Source organism: Natrix helvetica, assembly GCF_964273705.1.
Source record: "Natrix helvetica genome assembly, chromosome: 11".
In the NCBI taxonomy this organism is placed as follows: domain Eukaryota; kingdom Metazoa; phylum Chordata; class Lepidosauria; order Squamata; family Natricidae; genus Natrix; species Natrix helvetica.
In genome coordinates this window covers 20,570,435-20,596,152 of record NC_138562.1, presented here as the reverse complement: position 1 = coordinate 20,596,152, position 25,718 = coordinate 20,570,435, and the positions used below count along the sequence as shown (strand labels likewise).

The following is a 25,718-nucleotide window of genomic DNA, read 5'->3' as shown; positions in this document are numbered from 1 at the left end:
GCCCCCCCCCCCTTTTCTTCCCTTGTCAGGGAGATGCCACCATGCAAGGACCCAGAAGATTCACAATCCGAAAATATGAACCCTGGGGAAAGACTGGGATTAGTCACCTAGGTCAGTCATTTTTTCCCCATCTGGAACAGCTGTGCATTTGAATCCCTTTCCTTTCCCATTCTTTTCCTTCCCTTCCCCTTTCTTTCTTTTCTTTTCCTTTTTCTTTCTTTCTCTTCCCTTTCCCTTTCATTCCCCTTTCTTTCTTTTTTCTTTCTTTCTTTTCTCTCTTTCTTTCTTTCTTTCTTTCTTTTCTCTCTCTCTCTCTTTCTTTCTTTCCATTTCCTTTCCTTTGCTTTCTTTTCCTTTCCCTTTCCTTTCCCTTTCTTTCTTTCTTTCTTTCTTTCTTTCTTTCTTCTTCCTTCCTTCCTTCCTTCCTTTCCTTTTCCTTTTCCCCCTTCCTTTTTCTCTTCCCTATTTCCTTCCCTTCTTTCCTTTCTCCTTTTTCTTCTTTCTTTTCCTCCTCTCTTTCCTTTCCTTTTGCCTTCCCTTTCCCCACCTCCCTTCCTCTGACCATCTCCAAAACGACCTGCCAGGCTCCCCAAGGTGGCCAGGGTCAATCCAGCTGCTGGGGGCTTTCGAGGGCGCCCCTCCCCTCCTGCTTCTGCTTGCTTTCATCTGCTATTTCGCAAGAAACTCAAAACCCGAGAACCGGCGAGGCGACAGCGACGCCCGCCTCCGGGCTGGGACTGCTGAGCGGAGAAGGGAAACGGCTCAACGGGAGGCGCGGGGACGCGTGTCGGGTGTTTCCAAGTCCCCCCCCCACCTCTCCAAACAAGCCCACCGACTCTGTTGTGCGCGCCCGGAGGAAATAAGAACTGCGGTTGGGGCTGTTGGGGGGTAGGCGGGGGCAGAGACCCAGCATGAACCCGGCGAGGAAAGCTGCAAGTTTGAGCGGAGGGAAGCTTTGGCGGAGGCGCAAACCAGGCGCGGGAGTCGGAGCGTCTCCGCCCGCCTCGGCCGTGTGAACCTGGAGCCAAGCGCGGAGCATCCCTCGCGGGGACGCGCTGCCGACCGGCGCGCGCCTGCTAGAGCGCGGGAGGTGGTGGTGGTGGCTGTGGAGGAGGAGGAGGAGGAGGAGGAGCGCATGCGTGTCGCCCGGGGCCACTGCGCGGGTCGTGTGAACGCGCGGTGTTCCTTGCCTGCGCGGGCCTGGGAACTGGTAAGTAGCTGTGCCAGGCGCCGTCACCCACTCCCCCCGCTTTTATATCCCTCCCCACAACTCGGCTTCTCGTCCGCGAAGAACGGCAGTGGAGGATGCTGCCAGGCGGCAATTCCAGCTCGTGGGGATGCGCGTCTAGAAGGCAAGAGCACCCCGACGTCGGCTTGCGCAGGGCTCCCGGGATTGGCGACGGGGATGTGGGTGGGTGGGTGGGGGAATAGGAAGAGGGGAGGGGGCGCTGCCCCCCCCCCCGCGGCTGGGCTGCACCGGTGCGCTCTGGCTCGGCTGCGGGAGGGGTGGGGGGCGCGTGTGCCTGAGTGTGAGCGAGTGTGTCAAGGGGGAGCGAGCAAGCGAGGCAGCGCAAGTTCCTTGCACGCTTGGGGGGACCCCAGAAATTGCGGGCCGGGAGGAGGGAGGGAGGGAGGCTGGGGCGGATTTTACAAGATTTGGGGACTGTCCTGCCAAGTGAAAGAGGTGAAAAGGGGGGGAGGAGGAGGAGGAGGAAGGAGCAACGGAGGGCTGCGTTTCGCTCCTGCGGGGAGAGCTGCATGCTTTGGGGGAGGGAGGGAGGGAGTGTGCGTGGGATGAATCCCTCCTTTGCCGATGGGTCTCCCTCCCCCCTCCCCTTCTCCTCTGGAGATCCACGTGAAAAGGAGATGCTGGGGTTTTTTTGGGGGGGGGGCGCCTCGGATGTCTCCTTCTCCTCCTTCCTCCTTCTTCTTCTCCTTTGCTACCAAAGGCGCCGGCCGATGCTCCGGATCGTTTCCCGGGTGGGCCGGCTCTCAAAAGAAGAAAGGAAGGAACGAAGGAAGGAAGGAAGGCGAGAAGGAAGAAAAGAGGGAGGAAGGAAAGGAGAGAAGTAGGGAAGGAAGGAAGGAAGGAAGGAAGGAAGGAAGGAAGGGAGAAGGAGAGAAGGAAGGAGGGAAGGAAGGAAGGACAACACGACAGAAACCCCCATTCTACCCCGCGCTCTCCGTTTCCACTGCCCTCCCCCCCCCCGGGAACTGCCCCCCCTTTCTCCGCCGCAGCCGGAACCTGGCGATCCGGGAACAGCGAGGCTGCGGCATCGGCGTTGAAGCACTGCGGTGGAGGCCACCCGCGCCCCCCCTCCCACCCACATCGCCCCGCATCTCCCCGGGATGAGGTAGGGAGAAGCCAGCTGAGCGGCCTTCGGGCTTGGGGAGGTGGGCTGCGAGGCTGGCCGTGCGGAGATCCTTCCTCCTCCTCCTCCTCCTCCTCCTTCCCGTCTCATCTCGGCTCTCCCCCGTCCCGGATTCTCTTCACCCAGTTGCAAAGCGGTTGTGTCTGGGGAGCATCCTGGCTTTTTCTCTCTCTTTCCTGGTGGATGTTCACCCATCGCCCTCTTGTTAGCCAGCAAGGATCCCTCTTCATCTCCGTGCTTTCCATGCTGATTCCAAATCCTTCCTTCCTTCCTTCTGCCCTCCCTTCCTCCCTTCCTCCCTTCCTCCTTCCTCTCCACTTTCCATCCCATCTTCAGCCTTTCCCCCACCCCTACAGTCCATCCCTTTGACCTCTACTCCTGCCTCTGGTTTTTTGTACCCCCTCTGCTGGCCTTCTTCTTTGGGGTCCACCAAGCTCCAAGCTCCTGGTTTCTTTCCCCCTTCTGGTCCCCCCTATTCAGTCTTTCTTTCTTGGATGCCACATGCACACTTCCCTCAAACCTCCTTCAAACTCTCCTTGGCCTTCCCTTTGAGTCCACTCTTTCTTCTTTTATTTTATCCCTCTTTGTATCCTTTGCTACACCCCCCTCTCATATAAATGCTATTTCGATTATTTTATTCTTGGACACGGTTGTTATTTTTCCTTAAGATTCCTATTCTTATTCATAGATTCTCTCTATGAAGGTATCTCTCTCTCTCCCTCCCTCTCTTCTCTCTCCCTCTCTTCTCTCCCTCTCTCCCTCTCCCTCTCTTCTCTCTCTCTCTCTCTCTTTCTCTCTTTCCTTCTCTCTCTGTCGCTCTCTATCTCTTCATGGCCAGCATCAGAAACATTCTAATTTGACTTTTGGCCCCAGCGGACTGGAAAAGCTACTGGGTCAGGCAGAGGTGTGCAACTTAAGGGCAGCTTTTCTCTTGTCAATGGAGGTGGATAAGGGGCATCTGTCTCTGGATCCAATTATGTAAGGTATACATGGGAAAAGTTTCAAGACAGTTTCAATAACATCACTCGAAGGAGTTATGACTTCATGGTCCCCCTACCAATATGGGCCTCTTTTCCAGACAAGGGATTGCCCTGCAGTTCTGATCCTAGGATCCCCCTAAAAAGTATGAACGCTGCAATTGAATGGGAGATCTATTCTCTTCCCAGACTGCACCAATTTTTTTTTTTACTCTCCTCCCCTCGATATTGGAGAGTATCAGGCGTACCTCAATGGCTGGCTTAGAACTCCTAATCAATCGAATCGATCAATGTCTCTATAAGTCACCCCCATGTAAGAATGGGCTCTGCCTCAATCCTGTACCTTCCCCCTCCCTCTTCACGTGAGATTCTCTCTGCCTCTCTTCCTCCCCCTTTTCTCTTGACTTTGGGATGGATTGTGTGTTGCTTCCAAGGACGTGATCAAAATCTTTCAGGCTCTATGCAAAAAATGGAAGGCTGCTTTGGAATGCTAAGTGTACCCTGGAAAAAAAAGGTGGGGAAGGAAAGGATAAATGCCATTGGGGGGGGGAGGTTTGTAATGTTATTGGGCTTTGCATGGGGGGTTGTGCATTATACGTGTGTGTGAGAGAGAGAGAGAGAGAGAGAGGGAGGGAGGGAGGGAGGGAGGGAAGGAGGATGTGCTACAAGAAGCAGACATGGAGGAACCCAAAGCAAAGCAGAACAAAGGAGGGAAAGAAGACGACAAAAACTGAGAGATTTCAAATAATTTCAAATGAATCGCTGCTCGTAACCCCCTTCTCATCAATTGGCAGACGGCAGCTTCCATGTGTGCATAATAATAAAATAACGTTGATTATTGAATGATGAATCCCCCCTCCCCCCAGGGTCTTATCCAATGAATCCAACTGTAGAGAGGACCTACCCGTAATAGAAGAGAAGAGAATGGAATAACAGAGTTGGAAGGGACCTTGGAGGTCTTCTAGTCCAACCCCCTGCTCAGGCAGCAAAGCCTATACAATTTTAGACAAATGGGTATCCAATTTCTTCTTAAAAACTTCCAGTGTTGGGGCATTCACAACTTCTGGAGGCAACTTCTGTTCCACTGATTAATTGTTCTCACTGTCAGGAAATTTCTCCTCAGTTCTAAGTTGCTTCTCTCCTTGATTAGTTTCCATCCGTTGCTCCTTGTTCTGCCTTCAGGGGCTTTGGAGAATAGCTTGACTCTTCTTTGGGGCAACCCCTGAGATATTGGAAGACTGCTATCCTGTCTCCCCTGGTCCTTCTTTTCATCAAACTAGACATCCCCAATTCCAGCAACCGTTCTTCATATGTTTTACCTTCCAGTCTCCTGGATGAATAACCTTATTGTTGTCTTAATTGCCTTATCGCTTATTCCTTCCATTCCAGAACTTTGGTCACTAAAGCGTATGTTTTTGTGTCTTCTTCTTTTTTTAGGCTCTCCATCTTTGTTCAGGAACAGTCGGTTTGATCGCTGATCTGAGAAAAATGCTCCTCTGGCTTTTTCTGGTGTTGACCAGCCCAGCTTCCTCTACGGATCCAGAAATGGATGCCTCGGTGGAAATTTGCAACACTTGTTCCTGCGTGTCGGTGGAGAACGTCCTTTATGTCAACTGTGAAAAGGTGGCCGTTTACAGACCCAACCAGCTGAAGCCCCCTTGGTCTAATTTCTATCACCTCAACTTTCAGAATAACCTGCTGATTATCCTGTATCCAAACACATTCCTTAATTTTAGCCATGCGGTGTCCCTGCAGCTGGGAAATAATAAGCTACAGAACATTGAAGGAGGGGCATTTATGGGTCTCAGCGCATTAAAACAATTGCACTTGAACAACAATGAATTAAAGTTTCTGCGAGCTGACACTTTCCTTGGCATTGAGAACTTGGAGTATCTCCAAGCGGACTACAATTTAATCAAATATATCGAGCGGGGATCCTTTAATAAACTCCACAAGCTGAAAGTCCTCATTCTGAATGACAACCTGATTTCTCTCCTACCTGATAATATTTTCCGGTTTGCTTCTCTGACCCACTTGGATATTCGGGGCAACCGCATCCAGAAACTGCCCTACATTGGTGTCCTGGAGCACATTGGGCGCATTGTGGAATTGCAACTGGAGGACAACCCGTGGAATTGCACCTGCGACCTTCTGCCGTTGAAGGCCTGGCTGGAAAACATGCCCTACAACATCTACATCGGAGAAGCCATTTGTGAGACGCCGAGCGATCTCTACGGGAGGCTTTTGAAAGAGACCAACAAACAAGAGCTCTGCTCCATGGGGACGGGGAGCGATTTTGATGTCCGAATCCTGCCCCCTTCCCAGCTGGAGCCCGGCTTCAGCACCCCCAACGGTCACACCACCCAAACCACGATGCACCGGTTGGTCACCAGACCTCCCAAAACCACCAACCCTTCTAAAATCTCTGGAATTGTGGCCGGGAAACCTTTCTCCAGCCGCAACCTCAGTCAAATCGTCTCTTTTCAGACCAGGGTGCCCCCTCTGACCCCTTGCCCACATCCCTGCGTTTGCAAAACCCACCCTTCCGACTTGGGATTAAGCATCAATTGCCAAGAGAAGAATATCCATTCCCTGGCCGAGCTGGTCCCTAAGCCTCTGAATGCCAAGAAGTTGCACGTTAATGGCAATTACATCAAGAATGTGGAGGTGTCTGACTTTGTCGACTTTGAAGGGCTGGATTTGCTCCATCTGGGCAGCAATCAGATTGCGGCCGTCCAAGGAGAAGTTTTCCACAACCTGACCAATTTACGGAGGTTGTATCTGAACGGCAATCAGATTGAGCGGCTGAGTCCCGAGATGTTTGCCGGGCTGCACAATCTCCAGTACCTCTACTTGGAATACAATGTCATTAAAGAGATTTTAGCCGGCACCTTTGACCTGATGCCCAACCTGCAGCTCCTTTACTTAAACAACAACTTGCTGAGAAGTTTGCCAGCTTACATTTTCGCCCGGGCGCCGCTCGCTCGGCTGAATCTGCGCAACAACCATTTCATGTACCTGCCGGTGAGTGGCGTGCTAGACCACCTGAAAACCTTGACCCAGATCGACCTGGAAGGGAACCCCTGGGACTGCACCTGCGACTTGGTGGCGCTGAAGCTGTGGCTGGAAAAACTCAACGACGGCATCGTGGTGAAGGAGTTAAAGTGCGAGACCCCCGTGCAGTTTGCCAACATCGAACTGAAGTCTCTCAAAAACGAGATCCTGTGTCCCAAACTCCTCAAATCATCTTTCTTCACCAGCCCGGCACCTGTGCTGACCTTCACCACTCCTTTGGGCCCTGTCCGCAGCCCTCCTGGCGGTCCGGTGCCCCTTTCCATCCTCATCTTGAGCATCTTGGTGGTCCTGATTTTGACCGTCTTCGTGGCTTTCTGCCTTCTGGTTTTTGTCCTCCGCCGCAACAAGAAGCCCTCCTCCAAGCACGAAGGCCTGGCCAACCCCGAGTGCAGTTCGATGCAGCTCCAGTTACAGAAGCATGACCACGCGGGCCAGAAAAAGGACACCCTGGGCCCCGAGGCCTTCATCCCCCAAACCATCGAGCACATGAGCAAAAGACATTTGTGCGGCTTAAAAGAAGTCGAGACGGGCTTCCTGTTTGCCGAACCGGCCAGCCAGAAAGTCATCTTGAGAAACAACAGCGAGAAAGAGAAAGAGTTGCTACACACAGATATCCGGAAAAGACTGAGTACCATTGACGAGCTGGACGAATTGTTACCGGGTCGGGATTCTAATGTCTTTATTCAGAATTTTCTGGAGAACAAAAAGGAGTACAACAGTATAGGGATCAGTGGCTTTGAGATACGCTATCCGGAGAAGCAGCCAGACCGTAAAAACAAATCTTTAATAGGAGGAAATCACAGTAAGATAGTGGTGGAGCAACGGAAAAGTGAATATTTTGAGCTGAAAGCAAAACTTCAGGGCTCCCCGGATTATCTGCAAGTCCTCGAAGAGCAAACGGCTTTGAATAAAATCTAGGCCGTGCAATCGGATTTCCTACAGAGGACTTTTATTTAACGATGCAAAGTGCCTTTTGTTGACTTTTCATTTCCAAATATGATACTCTCCCGATAGGCATAGAGGCAGGTGATCCAGGGATGTGTGCAGGATAAAATTATAGCTCCAAATAGATTTTCATTCTTAAAAACTCTGCCCGGTGGGGAAAACGGTAGGGAAAACTGCTAAGACTCTATTGCCAAGGTGTCGCTTTATACACATATTACACTGAATTTAACCTCAAGAGGAATATATATTTTCTACCCTAACTGCAAAACTTTCGTCTCCTTGTGATTTGTTCAAACAAATGCACAAGAAGGAGGAGGAGGAGGAGGAGGAGGAGAGAGAAACTAATGGCAGAAAGAAGTGCTGGTGAATTCCACACGGATTAAAATTGCTAAAGGAACTGAAACCAGTTTCAACCCTATAAAAAGTGGTGGATTTCGCGATCGCCAGAGATTTTACAAACCACAAAAGCATGCAAACGAAAGAACCTTCCATAGTTATGTGTAAAATTGGTTACCTTTACAGCCTGCATCTTGAAAACACAGGATTTATAATGTTAAAAATTGTGCAGAAATCTTTTTTTTTTTTAAAAAAGGTTAACCGTTCATTGCATCCATAACAAAAGCAATTTTGACCATCTGATTACATGCCAGAAATCTGCATAAAATCGAATTCAGACGAAACCCAAGTGGCAACGAGGACTGGAAGAAAAAAAAATACTTGACGTTTAAGACAAACCAACTCCCACCCATGGTGAAACTCCTGTCAACCCCCCAAGGTTGTCCAAAATTTTCAAAAATTTGCTTGCTGTGTGAGCGTCTCAAAAATTATTTTTGTAATATAATTCATATTTATGAAGTACTTTGTATACTAAATAGGGGGGAAAATTATGTACTCCTCAATGTATTTAAATATGCCTGATTTGTTTTCCTGGTCACAACGGTGCATTAATCATTCAATATAATTTAAACAAAAACAAAAACAAAAAAGAGAGAACCAATATACCAAACAGAAACTATTGATGAAATGTATAGATTTATTTGAGAGTTCAATGTGATCAGGTCTTAAGAATAATAATGATGATGAAGATGATGATAATAATAATAAAATTATGTTCTGTACTACTCTTGTGAAAACAATGCAGGGTCTTATTTAGATTTATGGCACCCATTTCTGGGACATGTAAGTCAATTTTTTGCCTGTCCTTTATTATTATTATTATTAGTCCTGTTGAAATGTTTGGGCTCTTGAAGGCTTTTACCAGTTTTGAGGGGTTAGTTTGGATGTGGTTTAAGCTTGTTTAAGCTCACTAATGAGACAGGTGAATGGTGTGTACAGACATTTCTGATTGGGTTCTGTTGATTGTGTTTCAGTTTACAATTGTCTAGACTAGAGGCAACCAATTTTCTCCGACCCAGAAAACGATCAAACCAGAAGGGCTGCCAAGACCATCGTCATATGTTCTCTCTGCTCTGTGGTCCATCCTTAACATATCCTGCTTCTTCTCTATGTGTGTACCCTTTGAAGATGTATTCTGATGTGGTTAGTTCCTAGGTTTTTTTTTAAAAAAGGATTTGGCCCCCTCTGGAGGAAGAAACTTAGAGCTGTGGTTTTTAGTGATGTTCAACTTGTGATCGATTACAATTCCTGTAAGCGGCTCGATACGCTAAGAGGTGGCTTTTGGGTTTACAACTTGTGTTACACACCCAGTATCCTTGATTGACTTGGTGGAATGTGGTGAACTCTAATGTCATTTGGTCAAGTTCAGCTATCTTAAGTATGCCTAGATGCCTATTTTACCTCATCCTCTGCAGCTGTAGAAGGTAATTTGTTGGCTGTGACTGAAAGCAAAGAACTATTTATGATGATAAATGCCATGTTTATAGTTTTGAAACCCCGAGCTCTGGAGAAAAGATGGAGGCTTTGGCTACTGCTGTTGTTTGACTAGATCTCTTTCTCCATCTTCATGGATAGATCAGGACCTATGGCAATCTAATCTTAAGCCTACTTCACCCAAAGAGTGACTGGGGGGGGGGGTAAAACTGCTTCTGGAATCTAAGTTGAAGAGGAGATGACATTGTCAGAGGTTTCTAGCACAGGTTCTATCAGTAAGAAGACCCTACCTTGTGCTCTAGATTTTTCTTCCCCTTCCGCCTAGCCAACGAGTTGCCACCTGTGATGTTGAGTTCAGAAACAATGCTTTTTACTGTCTTCATAGTTTGTTTTGAAGTAGGCTGTGGGTGAAACTCATATGGCCTTTTTAATGGAATGGTTGCTGACTCTGATTTCTGTGTAGAGATCCTTTAAATCTCCCTGCCATGAAGTAAAGTGCAGGAAGAGACTTGGTACCCTTGTTGGGTATCTGATTTTGTGGAATGTGAGATCATCTTTTCACTTTGAGAGATCAGAAACATCAGCGTGGTCGTTCCATAGGGAATCTAACTGGCTGCTGCAAAAATCTCAGCTCTGTGGGAGGTTGACTACATGGTTCTCAGTTTTATAGGTGGTTGTGCTGAAAATTGATTGTTTCCCTCAACATTCAGAGACGGGAAGAAAAGATGAGTACAAACCTTCTCACACACTTTGAACTGCCTTCCCTAAACTGTCCTCCTCCAGGTGTTTTGAGACTAGAGTCTTCGGGACTTTTCTTTTGAAGACATTTCGCTTCTCAACCAGGTGAACGTGGAGAAAAAGTGAATAGCTCATTGGCCGGATGGACACACGGTAGACTTTGTTTTAAATGGCTTAATGTTGTGTGCAAAATTGTGGCTTATTCAACAATCTGGTTGAAAGAATAAGGTCTTGATATCAATTGATGTACATATTCAGGCATTGTGGTTTATTTAGCATTATCAAGGAACTAAGTTTGCTATCAGAAAGGAATTCAGCCAAAGGGTATGTCAGACAGTGTATGGGCAAGAATTCTATAATCTTGCTTTATGCTTGTTTGCAAAGAAGGTCACATTGAAGGAACACGTAAGACCCAATGCAATGTTGGTGAATATTACTCGATTTTGCAATGGGGGTGGGGGAAGGTTGGAAGCTTCCCCTTCCTTACAATTATGCCAGTCGGTTGGTTTTTGTAGCTGTTTGGTCTCACCTGCATTGGTTCGGTTTTGTTCTGGAAAGCCTAGGAAGTAACACGTGAAATTTGTTAGTGGTTTTTTGCGCTCGTGACAGCTGAATAATACGAACACATTGCAAGGGCTTCCAGTCATTAAAGGAGAAATGTACACATGTGAAGTGTAGCAAGTAGCAACGGATTTAGAAATTGCGGTGCAGGTTGTGTTGTTTCTCTGCCTCCCTTTTCTTTTTTCCAACTGGATTTTTGAGGGACAACCATGTTGCTCCTCATTGTGTGGCCTGCCAGCGGACCTGGCAGCAGAGTCGGACAGTGAGGAGGCTGGGGAGGAACATGGGCCAGTCCTGGAGGCTGGGGAAGGCTCAGACAAGGGCTCTGCGTTGGAGGCAGAGAGGGGGCCAGAGCCGTATGCCAATTATCAGCTGTCTTCAGAGTCAGACATCAGTGGGACAGAGGAACAGCTGGAGCCTCTTCCCAGGGTGCGCATGTGCAGAGCTGCCAGAAGAAAAGAACAGAAATCAGGGTTGACTTGGGAGTAAAGCCACAGGTGGATGGTGAATGGCCCCTCCCATAGGACATAAAAGATGAGTGAAAGGGGAGGGGGCTTTTGCAGGAAACAATACGTTCGTTGGGTTGTTAGATTCATTTCAGGAGTGTGAAGATCTGTCCGTGAATCTCAGAGACTCTCTGCCCAGACTTTCCTTGCACAGCACCTCATTTGGAAAATATTGATATGGCAGCTTCCCAAGCTAGATAAGGTCTGTGGCCATAACTTCACCTTTGAAAGACTTTTGCTGAATGTGAATGAGAGGAATTCACATTTGTTTAATAAAAGGGGTTTTGTCAGGACCAGGAATCTGCTTCGTCCTTTTTGGGGAAGCCTCGGTCAGAACATTGGTTTAGGCTTTCTGTTTGAAATAATTGCTGTTGTCAGAGGTAGTTGTAGTATGGATTTTGTAAACCATCCATTCTGACATCTGACATTGAAATAAGCCACATCAGCTCATAAATGTAATCGTGGAGTGTGGTTATTGGTACAGGTCGTCCTCGTCTTACGACCACATTTGAGTCCAATATTTCAGTTGTTAAGTAAAGCATTTGTTAAGCAAGTTTTGCCCCATGTTTAATGACTTTTATTGCTTCAGTTGTTAAGTGAGCCACTGCAGTTGAGAGGTTAATAACCCAGGTGTTAAGTGAATCTGGCTTCCCCCTTGATTTTGTTTGTTGGAAGGTCACAAAAGGGGATCACTTAAAAAAAGATGTCGAGACTGTAGAAAAAGTGCAGAGAAGAGCAACCTAGAGGATGAGGGGACTGGAGGCTCAAACATACGATGGACGGTTGCAGGAACTGGGCACGGCTAGTCTAGGGAAGAGAAGGACCAGGGGAGACAGGAGAACAGTCTCCCAATATTTGAGGGGCTGCCACAGGGAGGAGGGGGGGTCAACCTATTCTCCAAAGCATCTGAAGGCCAGACAAGGAATAATGGATGGAAACTGACCAAGGAGAGATTCAACCTGGAAATAAGGAGGAATTTCCTGACGGTGAGAATTAACCGATGGAGAAGCCCTGGAGGCTTTCAACAAGAGATTGGGCTGCCATTTGTCAGAAATGGTGTAGGGTCTCCTGCTTGGGCAGGGTTGTGGTGGTTTGGACTAGATAACTCTGACTAGTTGAACTAGATGACCTACAAGGTACCTTCCAACTCTGTTAATCTAATCTAATCTTATGACATGACCGCGAGACATTAGTAACAATCATAAATATGAATCAGTTGCCAAACACCTGAATTTTGATCATGGGATGCTGTAAAAGTTGTAATTGTGAAAAATAGTCCTAAGTTACTTTCTCCAGTGCCATTGTAGCTTTGAATGGTCCCTGAACATTCTGTTGTAAGTCGTGGACTACCTATATAATGTATGTTGTATCACAATCGGGGTGTGCGTGTGTGTGAATGGTCTCTTTGATCTGCATATCTGTAATTCTTAGATCTTCATGGGGAAAATGATTCCAACTGAGCAGCTTTCATGGTAGACTTGAGAGAACTTGATGGTCGTAAGTTTTATTTATTTTATATATTTATTTAGTTTGTCACTCATGTACAAGATAACAGGAATAAGAATAGACAAATAAATGGGGACATTAGGACAGGGACGTTAGACACGCTGGTTTGGTTTTTAGTTGTTGATGTCAAGGTCTTTAGATGGATATGGATGAGCATGGCCAATAGGCAACTTAAGTAACTTCTTGTCTTTTTTTCCCCTTTTTTGGACCTTGTGGGGATATCCAACTTCTCTGTTGGGTCATGATAGAAAATAAGCCTTTAATCCAGTTCCTTCATTTTCATCAACAAATATGCCAGCGAAGGCTGACAGTGGTGAAGCTTTCGGGAAGCTAAGTCAGCATTTCTCCCTGATCAATTGCTAATTTCGGAGCTTTCAGATTTTTGCTCAGATGTGAGCTTTGCAGATAATCCTGGGCAGGAAGCCATGGTGATCAGGGTGCTGCTGAATCAATCCAGAGGTCCATCTTTGTCAATATCCTGCTGTCAGGACCAACCAGTTTTCAAAAATAATTGAATTTATAGCTTGGGAAGGTGGTTCCTTTCCTTTCCTTTTTTTTTGTAGAGCCCTGGTTTTAGATTCCATCTGTAAACAAAGCTAATAGTTATTGATAGATATGTCCCCTGACTCATCTTTACAAAGGCAAACTCTGCAACAGGAGTTGGCAGACTTCGTTTAGCATCTATGGCTGATATGTTGTTGTTAGAATAGAATAGAATAGAATAGAATTGAATTCTTGATTGGCCAAGTGTGATTGGACACACAAGGAATTTGTCTTTGGTGCAGATGCTCTCAGTGTACATAAAAAGACAAGATACATTTGTCAAGAATCAGGTACAACACTTAATGATAGTCATAGGGTACAAATAAGCAATCAAATCATCCTAGGAAACAATCAATATCAATCGTAAGGATACAAGCAACAAAGTTAACAGTCCTGCAGTCATAAGTAGGAGTAGATAGGTGATAGGAACGATGAGAACACTTCTTCTATCTATTAGGTCAAATATCTATGTAGAAGATTGATGGACGTGGTTTATTTATAGCATGTAGGAGAACAATCCTGGGATTGTAGAGTCACCAGTGTGATGAGGCTGCCCCAAACACAATGTTTTGGGCTTCATCGGTGGAAATATAGTTTCTTGATAGGATTAGTAACCATTTCAATTTGTTCTGCATTGGTCAAATGTCACTCTAGTAGTGAGTCTTCTTCTGGGCATCACTGTTTCAGAGTCCAACCGGTTCAAACAAAGGCAATGAAAATGGTCAGAGAACTGGACTCTTTGAGAAAAGGAAAGGCCAGTTATGCAGTGCTGAGATAAAATGGGTGGAGGGGGAAGCACCGCCCCCTAGAGTCAGGAACGACTAGCACATATGTGCAAGGGGAACCCATACCTTATCCAATAGTGATGGTGTAGAACCTTCTCTCAGTGGGCGCTAGATGATAAAAATTCTGTGGCCTTCAAGGGAAGGGAAAGATGAGGGTTATAATTTAGCCAGCACATCTGGAGGTCCATTTAATGCCTGAGACTCAGCAGCTCTGCTCTAATCTTTAAGACATGCTGTCTGGATCTTGATCGTTAATCAAAACAAAAAGCAGGGACGGGGTTTTTTTTTCCTTTTCTTTTTTTAAAGAACAGCATACAAAGTGGATGATTTGGGAGGTGAGATTCAGACCAGGCTATTTAGAATAGGAAATCAACATCTCAGAAGGATAGGACTATCCAAAGAGATGAAGGCACTTTAATCTCCATCTTTGCTCATCTGGATTTCCACCTCAAATAATGTAGTTGGCTCCTTAGAAAACATCACGTGTTTCCCCAAACTAACTTCTTTCATGTTCTTGGATCCAGTTCTGTTCTAATCCCTGTTGATTTTCTCCTTCTGTTCCTTTCCTGCAATCACTTAAATTCGCCCTGCCTTCCCTTCAGTCCTTGCGTTCTATCCAATGTCCTTCGCTCTCCTTCATGTCACTGATAACATTTTCTAGAAGGCTGAGATCTATCTATCTATCATCTATCTATCTATCTATCTATCTATCTATCTATCTATCTATCTATCTATCATCTATCTATCTATCATCTATCTATCTATCTATCCACCGACCCACCCACCCACCTACCTACCTACCTACCTATTATCTACCTATCTATCTCTATCTATCCATCCATCCATCCATCCATCCATCCATCCATCCATCCATCCATCCATCTATCTATCTATCCATTGAAAGCAGGTAGTGAAATCCTTGCTGCTAAAGAACATTTACTGCTGAATGCTGCAAAAAAGAGGAATTCTGCTTTTTATGAGAGCTGGCCCTTGCATGCCCTCAGTGTCCCTCAAACTTTTTTTTTAAGGTGGGATATTAAAATACCACAAAGAAAAATGAAATTTCCGCAAATATTCTAGTATTTATTGGTCCACTAACCAAGTCAATAGAGGGCTGACCAAATAAATGAGAGGGCCAGTATCCATTATGAATATCCGTTATGTTGTTTTTCGAACCAGGGCAACTTTTAAGATATGTGGCCTTCAACTCCTAGCATGTTGGCTAAGGGATTCTGGGAATTGAAGTCCATATATTCGAAAGTCGGCAAGATTGAGAAACCCTGCTCTATTAACCTCTCTGCCACATCGAGATCTCCTGGCAATTCCAGTCTGGTTGTGGATAACACTATCAATTTTCCTTTGTCGAATAAGCCGCTGAAAAAAAAAACTAGGTTTTTGGAGGGGGGCATTGCAACTCTGATTCTGTGAATTCTTATGTATTTTGCATGAGTAAATCCTCCCTTGATGAATTTGTTTAGTTATGCTTTGCATGCCTGTATTTGGCAACTGAGAGGTTCTCCCTTTGCTCAGCCTGAAAAGGGTTGCATCCTTAGCGCAATTAGTCAGGAATTTAATGGAGCTTATGGCTAGGTAAATAAATAAAGGACAGAAGTCAGATGGTTGAAAGCCATCTCAAGAAGGCTGTTAACATTGGGGGGGGGAATTCCCCCACCACTGCAAGGTCATTTTTTCCCCCCGAGGTTCACAGTTAGTCCACAACCTTTTATTGATTCAACTCTGCAGTGATCTATTCACATTCTCGGGTGCAGAAAACTGGGAGTAACGGACACCAGATGCAGGAGTATTGTTAAGCAATTGGGATGGGATGGGATAGTTTTCTCCATACAGTCAAGGGTCTTAGTTCGACATCCTTCCTCTCAGGCAGTTGGGCTCGTGTTGTTTGAATTCCAATCTAGCTAAAAAGCTATACGGAGAGCCAATTTGGTGCAGAGCAGGGGTGTCAAACCTAAGGCCCGTGGGCCAGACCCGGCCCATGAGGTGCTTAGATTTTGCCCGCGGGGCCGCCCTGCAAAAGCAAAGAATTGGCTCGTGGTGCCTCTGTCAGCAAAACCAGAGCTGACAAGGGCTGTACGCTGCCCTCCCGTGCTCCATTTTCGTTGGCAGAGGATTGCAGGAACCATCGCAACTGGAAACGGAGCTCAGGAGCCCGTTATCACTGGCAGAGTGCTCAGGCCACCACAGGCACCCCTGATATGATTGACATCAAGCTGGCCATGCGCACCCCAGCCACGCCCACTCTGCCCCCCTGAGGTCAAACACAGCCCTGATGCGGCCCTCCATGAAGTCGAGTTTGAGACCCCTTGCTGTAGAGGTTAACGCACGTGTGTAGAAACCAGAAGATTGTGAGTTCTAGTCTCCCCTGAGGCATGAAGCCATCTGGATGACCTGAGGACAGTCACAAGCTCTCAGCAGACAATGGCAAACCACCTCCAAAATCCTGCCAAAATATCCACAGAGATTTAACCAGGAGTCAAGACTGACTCAACGGCACACACAAAAAAGGCTACCTACTTAGCACAACCCTAAGTATGTTGTTTGATGTAAAGACAATTAGAATGCAACTGAACAACAATCTTGGCACGTCCTTCACCTCGGATTTGTTTATCAGGTGTCTTGCGTGTTTAGATCTGTTCTTTTGAGAATTGGAGGCATACACCCTGCGTGCCACAGTGTGGAGATGCGCAAAATGCAAGAGTTCTTGACAACTTTTACAGATAGCTCAATAAAAAGCTTATTTTTATCCCCCTCCTTTGCTTCCTTAGCAGCATGGTGTGGATTCTGCAAGGCCCCCAAATAAAAATAGATTCTTCAGAGTTGAAGCCCAACAATAATTGGGTGAAGGAAAGGGAAGAGAGCTGACATACATTTTCTCTCTCTCTTTTGGATTGTAAGTGGGTCTGTTGTTGTTGTTGTTGTTGTTGTTCTCTCAGGTGAAGCCAAAGACAAAAGCTTACCCCCCCCAAAAAAAAGAATGAATGATGCCAAAATGGCACTCGGTTGATTGGAAATGACATAACTAGCTTCTTTCTTTGATTAGTTTCCATCCATTGTTTCTCATCTTGCTTTCTTGTGCTATGGAAAATAAGTTGACTTTCTCCTCTTTGTGGCAACCTCTCAAATACTGGAATACTGCAGTTATCCCCCCCCCCCCTTTGAGTCCTTCTTTTCTCTAGCTTTGCTCAAGATAAACCAAGACCTAGTAGTTTCACGGAGGCGTCCATGCAGTCTTCTTGAGTGGTTCGGTGGCCTGGGGGTGGAGCTCCCACCTCACATTCAGGGGACTGTGAGTTCAATCCTAGGTGGAGGCGGATATTTCTCTCTCTCTGGGAACACTGAGAATATATCTGCTGAAAAGAATTCCGCACTGGCAACAGGAAGGGCATCTGGCCAGTAAACTCAGCTCCACTCAGTTACCCAGACTCCACCCCACAAAGGGATTATGGGGCCGTTTAAAGGGGATGGATGATGATGATCCATGCAGTTTTCTTGGTGAAAGTTCTGAGGTTTGCCACTGCTTTCTTCTATGAGCTTTATATAGATTCACGGTCAAGATTTCAGCCTGGGGTGATTTGGTGCTGTCTCCCATCCAAGCATTCACCAGTCCTGCCCCTGCTTAAATTCTGCGCCTAAACAAGGCCAGCCTGGGACTGCTCACCACTGAATGAAGATTATAAGCTTGGAAGTAAATCCCTAACTTTGCTGTCTTCTAAGCCTGCCTGGTTTATGTATATATTCTCCTTCACAGCTTTGAGGAAGCTAGAGTGGGGGGAAACGAGAGAGGAGAGGCTCAACAATCATTTCCCTATTTAAGAAAAAAAGCAAAATGAAGGGTAACAACAGTCAACTGCTTGAAATGGAGTGGTAAGGCTTCATTTATATCTGCAATATTTTTTTTTTAGATGGAAGTGCTATGCAAATAATGAATATTGTTGGCACCCGGTGAATTTCCCAGTAGGGGTGCCACCAACTTGTAAAAGGGTATTTGTTCATAAAAAGGCAAAGCGGAGATGAATGGATCGCTTCTGCCCATTTTCCTTTCCTTTTTGCTCTGTGCATCTTCTCGACCTTTTATGAACTCGGCATACTTCATTATATTGAGCAATATTCCACACAGATGGGGGTAAAGGAAGGTGGAGAAAGAGAAAATGTGTAAGTTTGAGTGGAATAAAGAATCTATTATCCATGAAAAATGCAGGGCATGTTCAAACATTGTCAGACCCGAGCAACCAGATCCACACATGTAGAGTTCAAAGTAGCTACTTTATTGTTCTCTGCCTATAGTACAGGAATCTTCCCCAGACTGGAAGCTTTTGCCTGGGAAAGACCAGATGATCAAATGTGTGAGTGTGTGTGTGTGTGTGTGTGTGAGAGAGAGAGTTCCAATTGATGAAGAGAGCCATGGTGGGACATCTGGGAAAACCTGAATCTGAAAGCTTCCCGGGTTTTCCCACCCAGTTGAAAGTTCAAGATCTTGCCCCACACCCACAAGTCCCATCCCATGGTCCAATCTCCCACTGCCACGCTGGCAGTTCCACCCATCCAGTTCCGGTCAGGTGCAGAGGTGCAGAGACAAAGGATGACCTTGGCTTTCTAGAAAGGGATTTTATTTTGACAACATCACATTCTACTCCTTACTATTCCCCTCCCAATTCCCCACTGATGAAACAGCAGAGTAGAAGAGAATATTAGTGTGGCAAGCCAAAGATCCCAAAAGGAACCAGGGGCAGGCTGACAACCTGCTGAATTTCACCTCTGGTAAACACTAAAGCAGTGTTTCCCAACCTTGGCGACTTTAAGTCCTGTGGACTTCAACTCCCAGAATTCCCCAGCCAGCTATGCTGGCTGGGGGATTCTGGAAGTTGAAGTCCACAGGACTTAAAGTCGCCAAGGTTGGGAAACACTGCACTAAAGGCAAAGTTCCATCCTGCAGTCTTAGCCAGAGGTGGCTTTCACATAATTTAACAACCAGTTCGCCTAGTGCAGAACCAAAGGTGTGATCACACGTTTTCCATGCTTGCAAATGGCTTTAAACACAGGGCAATTTCACGGCTGTGGCTCCCAGCACACCTTCCCTGGGTAGCCACAGTGAGTAGAGCAGGCAAGGCATGGAAATCAACTGGGCCTCTTGGGTGGGGCAAGCGAGCCAGAGAGGGGGATATATAGGATTGCAGGTGAGTGGGATCACCCGAATCGATCCAAACCAGCAGCAGCCCACATCTGGCCTTAGCTTGAGATTCATTACAAGTGTGGGAAGTCCAGAAGGCTCTAGACCAGTGTTGGCTAACCTTTTTGTTGTCGCATGCCGAAATGCAATGCACGCACAACGGCCCCTGTGCATGGGTGTGCAATCCCTCCCTGCGCCCCCCTCCCCCCATGCATGCACATGTGACCCCCCCCAGCTCATTTTGGGCCTTCCTACAGCCTCCTGGGAGCAAAAATCGGCCATGGGGGAAGCGCCTTTCCCGATCATGTCCGCGCATGTCTCCTGCAAGTGCCCCACTCCTGCGCATGCATGGCAGAGACCCCAAAACCAGCTGGCTGGCAGGAGGTGAGTGTGCATGTGCAGTAGAGCTGAGCTGGGGTGATGAGGGCTCTCTGTGCCACCTGTGGCATGCACGCCCTAGGTTCTCCATCACTGCCCTCAACTACTGGAGAAATAATTGCCTCAGGAAAGACAAGACACACAAATCCACCCCAACGTGCAACTCCTTGGCTACCTCAACCCTAATTAAATGCAAGAGAATGACAATCCACCCAGGAGATTTTGAGCGAATTTCTCTTCTCCTTTGTAAAGGCTTCTAAAGCAAATATTCTCTCATCAAACTGAGTGAGAATTGTTGGAGGAAGAGAGAGAGGGTGGGGGGAGAACACACACACACAGGAGAATTTCCTTGCCCACTGCTTGTACAGAGCCATGTTCAAAATAAGACACCTCCTTTAGCTCATGGGAAAATAAAACAACAAGAACATAAACTCTCCAAATGTTTTCCAGAATATTAGTTCTCAATAGGCTTAGCAATAAACATGGCAAGCATCCCTAGGGTCCCTTACCTCCAAGCCAGGCTGATAAAGAGATGCCAACTTTTGCCATCCTATTTTTAGCTCAAAGGACAAGCACATTTATGCACCTTGCAGGCACTCCCTCTAACTCTCCCTCTTTCGCTCCTGATAAGCTTCCCTTTGCATCTGCAATTTGCTATGGCAACTTTTATGACATCTCCCATTTTGGAGGGGGGGGGAGCTACCTGTGTTGGGGTTTCTGCTGATGCTGTTTTCGGTTTCATAACCCCAGTTTCCAAAGGCATTCGACACACATCTGATTAATTTCTCCCCTTGGGGTATGATTCTCCTTTCTCTTTCTTAAATCAAGGAAGGGAAGCATTTGCAAGCTGATGGCTCTAACTGGGATTAACCAATTCAGCAACTCCCAAGTCAAACAGCAACGGGGCAAAACCGTGGGAGGTAAAAACAAAAAAACAAACGGGAAGAGGGCACAAACAACGATGACAACCCAAATCTACTTTGTGTGAATGCTCTGAAGATGGCACTGTCGCAACAACCTTCATCCTAAAATGGCTCAGCTCTAGCAGGCTTTCTGTTTGGGATCTCAGAAAAGGCAGTTTAATGCATCCCTTCCCTTTGGCGATACCACAGCTCGGTATTGAAGACCGAACATTGATTCTACAATTGGTTGTACAATTAAGACTACTTTTGGCTGGCTTTATTTACACCTGATGCCCGTTGAGTTTGCACGGATGCAGGAGACGGCCGATCACCTTGATTTAGCATCACATTTTTAAATGTCTTCTAAAGAAAACAAAACACCTTCCTCCAGCTTGAGTCGATAGCCTGTTTCGCTGAAACAAAGGGACAAAGAGGAATAGGCAATCTTCGCTGACATTGCTTGGGATGTCAATCCTGAAATATGGGCAACCAGAAACTCAGGGTGAATATGAGGTTGAAACCTCATCTCACAAATGAAGGTGAACATACATGTCCAAGGATAATGTTGTGGGATCAAATCTGGGTTGGGCACCAGGACCAGAGGTTTAGTCTTCTCATCCTCAGGAACTTGTCTCTAGCAGACCAAATTGAAAGGATCTGGGATTTTATCTGATGACAGATATGGAAGGAGGAGGAGCAGGAGGGAGGAGGAGGAGCAGGAGGGAGGAGGAGGAGGCGCAGGAGGAGGAAGAGGAAGAGGAAGAAGAAGAAGAAGAAGAAGAAGAAGAAGAAGAAGAAGAAGAAGAAGAAGAAGAAGAAGAAGAAGAAGAAGAAGATTATTATTATTATTATTATTTAAGGCTACAAAAATCTAGACATCAATGCTTAGAGGTCCTCTGGATTTTGGCAGCCCAAATCTGGTAGCCATGATTCCTGTACAAAATGCTAGTTGGAACAATAAGGAAGAACTCACGTTTGAGAGGTAGAGTCTCATATTAGTCCAACAGTTGCAACTGTATTATTTGTAGGTATCTGACTGAATTCATAAATATACAGAGAGCCACAATCTACCCTTTGGTCTTTCTACATTTTTTATCCATCTCTCTTTTTATTTCCATAAATTATAGATGATACTTACTCTACAGCGGTGTTTCTTAACGTTGGCAACTTGAAGATATCTGGACAGGCATTTCCAAGATTTGCTAGCTGGGGAATTCTGGGAGTTGAAATCCAGACCTTTTCAAGTTGCCAAGGTTAAGAAAAACACCGCTCTGTGGGATCTACGTGGAGTCAAAATAGTATTCAAGAACAAAAATTATTGCTACTTGAATTCAGACAAGATGTTATCTCGACTCCAAAAATACCTAATCTGATGCAGAAATTCCTAGTTAATGACCGTTTGCACTGAAAAAAAAAAGTGAAAAAAAAATGAAACCGACTGTTGTGTATAGAAAGCTTAAAATATTGATATTTTGCAATCTTGGAAGACAGTCAGAAATACTGATAGTATTAGTGCTGACTTATAAAACTCTCCATCAATTTCTGCCTCCAGCTGCTACCCTCCAGATCTGATGGAGTTCCAACTTTAGAGTTTTCAATCAAATTGAGGCCAGAGGTATTTCATAAGAAGAGTCCTCCACTCCTCTGCTCACAACAGAAAACCTTATGCTGCCAGGCTTGAAATTTTGGGCTTGGAGAACCTAGAACTACACCGCCTACAGTCTGACCTTAGTGTAGTACATAAAATTGTCTGGTACAACTTCCTAACTCTTAACAATTACTTTAGCTTCAACCTCAATAATACAGGGCAAACAATAGATACAAACTCAAGGTAAACCGCTCTAAACCTGTCCTACTCTCCCATTTACTTGTACTCATTTCCTTTGTTCATGTCCACGTTTATAGTTATACTTGTTATCTAGTACACATTTGACAAATTAAGTAAATAAAGTAAATAAATTGGAAGTCAAATGTTTCATGGAGTGCCAAACAAAGAAGGGATGGTTGACAAATAAGCTAAGAATTTCTGCACCAGATTAGGTATTTTTGGAGTTCAAGATAACCTTCCAGATTTCTTTCGGCTACGTTCAGATGCAGAGAATTCACTGTCAATTGATTTTTTGCTTTCAAATGTGCTTCAGCACAGCAGTGAAAAGCAGCCAGGGAGAAGGGATTGTGACTTCAAGTCATGTCACTCGGCCATCATCCAAGGTGCTCCCTTCTAATATCCTTTTCTTTCTTCTCAGTCATTCCAGAAATAGGTCAAACTCTTTGTAACAAGAGGGGGTCTCAGGAGCTGAGGCAATAAAGTTGAGATATTCCTATATTACCATTTCCCCCCCTCTCCAAACACTTCTTGTATAACAGAATAAACATATATCAAAATGTCAACCACTAGAAATGCTTTTGAGCTGCTTCCTCCTCCTCCTCCTCCTCTTTCTCCTCTTCTTGAAGCAACTCCTAGGTTCTCTTTGCTCCTGCCACCGATGTGATTTATCGGAAAAGATTTCTTGGTTTTTAAAATAAAAGTCCATAAATCCAGTGATGGGGGGGGGGGGACAGTCTACTGCCTACAGCTAGAGAATGACTGTGAATGCAAATAAAAAATCCTAAAAGGAAAATTCAACCTACATTCAGAGATTTTCAGAAACACCAAAACTCTACTAACTTATCCAGCATAACCCACTCTGTATAGATCTTTCCTGATATCCCAAAAAACTCAACCCAACCTCCCTTTAATGTTTCTGCAGCTTTGTGGAAGTGAGAAGTCAGTCCATGTATTTCTGGTTGCATCAATAAATGCATAATTTTCCCTTAATGGAACTGTGGTGGCGTGGTGGTTAGAATGCAGTATTGCAGGCTGACTCTGCCCACAGCCTGCCGTTCACTCCTGACAGGTCTCAAGGTTGACTCAGTCTTCCATCCTTTTGAGGTCAATAAAATCAGGAGCCAGATCGTTGGGGGAAATATCCTGACATTGTAAACTGCTCAGAGAGTGTTGTAAAGCACTATGGAGCAGTATATAAGTGAAATTCATGGGAGAAATTCAGCAGGTTCTGACAGGTTCTGGAGAACCGGTAGCAGAAATTTTGAGTAGTTCAGAGAACAGGCAAATACCACCTCTGGCTGGTCCCAGAGTGGGGAGGGAAGAAGGATTTTGCAGTATCCTTCCCTTGCCACACCCACCAAGCCATGTCCATCAAGCCACACCACGCCCACAGAACCGACAGTAAAAAAAATTGAATTTCACCACTGGTGTAATTGCTATTGTTATTGCTATTAACCACATCCAGTTCTGTGTTGATTGGCCCCACCTCAAATAATGTTTCCATTGGGGCCACCACAGTGCAAGAAGGAGTCAGGTAGACTGCAACATGTATAAAAAAGGCCAATCTGTGAATGAGAAACTAACAGTGAAAGTCAAGATCTGTGTTTTTTTTAATCATGCAAGGCACGGAGTACTGGTATTAGTAAAAGGGAATATTCATAGCACAGGGTGGAGCTGTGGGGTTCTTGGTGCTCTCTGGGCATTGGTGGTTTTCCCACAAGGATTTCATTCCCCAAATAGGTAACATTATCAATATTAGATGATGGAACTGGATCTTCACTGACAATGTTTCTAGTTGGGTAATGAAACCTCTGCAAGAAGACAACCAAGCTAAGAGAGTTCCAAAGACCCCCAAGGACTGATCTTAACTTACAGGAAGGCTATAATGTAACCCAACCTAAATTCTAATTCTAGAATTAGTATCTTCATGATGTTTGGGGACCTGGAAGAAGTAGGTACCTGGGGTAGGTTCTAACTTCATGCTTACGTGCTCTTAAAAGGGAGACATTTCATGATGCAAGTTGGCTAAGAATAACAATATAATCCACTCAGTATCCACTCAAGGTCTGTTCCTGGGGGAAAGAAAAGAAACAAAGACCTAACCATAGTGAGAAGACGCTTGTAACACTGGAAACAAGCAACATCTAAACAAGGTGATGGATTTCTACAGCAAGCAGGAGAGCAGCAGAGAGAAGGTAGAAAAATAGCCCCAAAAAACCAATTTATCCTGCAGGCCTCGCACTAACTCATTTCATTCCTTATTTTTGCTAATGGCCACACCTCCCACCTCCCCCCTCTCTCTCCCCCTCCCTCTCTCCCTCATGCCCTCCCTCCTCTTCTCTCTCCCTCTCTCTTTCTCTCCCTCCCTCCCTCTTTCTTTTGGAAAGAGAGAGAGAAACTTGTTTCTCTGCGAGTGTTTTCCCCTACATTTCGATTTAGTTCTCTAGCATCTGGTCTCCCTTTAGAAATATGCTGGGTTTTCCAAATAGCCGAGTTCTGCATTGTTATAACTAATTGCTGTTATGGATTAATTGTACAGAGGGACAGACTTGTGGTTGAGGGCCAGGTTGGTGGTGGGGAGGGGAGCATTTCTGTATGCATTGCAAATGTAATGTGAATGTTAGCTTTTGTGAACAAGGTGTCATGCTTGACATGAATTAATTCAACGGAAATGGTTTTGGGAGGTAGCATTAATTAGTTTGATTTATTAATTCGTGAATAGGACACTGAAATAGATCCTGTTGCCCATGGTTTCCACAGGTAGTAGTATTAACATTTGAGTCAATATTTCTGAGAAAGTATGGGCATTTTTAAAAATTTATATATACAGATAAGACCTCTAAAATCACAAATTTCATCAAACAGATGGAAGGAAACACAACAAAATTGACAAATCGCTTACACTTTCCTTAACCTGAGTGAACTCCATATGTTTGGGTTTCAACTCTCATACCAGAGTTCCCCAACCAGTATGGCTAAGCCAAGAAACTCATTATTGTTGGAATTGAAGTCCACTAATCTTCTTGGAGTCTACATTTGGGAAAATCCATCCTGTCAGAAAAAAAAAAGCTTTAACTCTTAAAAGTCTGTTTTTGAATCCCTCCGAACTCAACCATCTTGTGATACGTGTTTATTTTCCCATCACCTTTTTTATCACCTGCATTGAAAGTGCATTATGGGAGCTTCATCACTGGAGGTTTTCAAGAAGAGACTGGACTGCCATCTGTCAGAAATGGTGTAGGGTTTCCTGCCTGGGCAGGGGGGGTGGGGGGTGGATTAGATGACCTACAAGGTCTCTTCCAATTCTGTTAATCTGCAAGGTAATGTTTGAATGTTGAATTTCACCAGCGGAGAAATTTTAAAAAAAGAGCTTTAAAAAAAACATAAACATTGACCAAATCTTGCAAATATGCTTTACAAACAGGGTGGAAAATACTGGAGAATTAATACATTTGAATGTAGGAGAAGCAAAGATTGATTCATTTTTTTCTCTTCCTCGAAAATGTCTAGTGAGTATATAACTTACTCAAACCCAACCTTGTGGTGTTCATTTGTTATTTTTTTGTTTACTGGCCTCTTCTGTCTAG

General features: G+C 45.3%; 1 protein-coding gene across 2 annotated transcripts; it reads left to right on the top strand.

Moving 5' to 3' along the window:
• Window positions 1–54: 54 nt before the first annotated feature.
• On the top strand, window positions 55–8,481 carry SLITRK4 (SLIT and NTRK like family member 4). Of its 2 annotated transcripts, none has more exons than XM_081963794.1 (2): window positions 55–111; window positions 4,787–8,481. In XM_081963794.1, exon 2 carries the CDS (start codon window positions 4,838–4,840, stop codon window positions 7,340–7,342), a length of 2,505 nt encoding a protein of 834 aa, XP_081819920.1. In that variant the 5' UTR covers window positions 55–111; window positions 4,787–4,837; the 3' UTR covers window positions 7,343–8,481. The 2 variants fall into 2 exon arrangements, with proteins under 2 accessions (XP_081819920.1, XP_081819919.1); XM_081963793.1 differs by lacking the exon at window positions 55–111 and adding an exon at window positions 1,164–1,210.
• The last annotated feature ends 17,237 nt before the right edge of the window (window positions 8,482–25,718 follow it).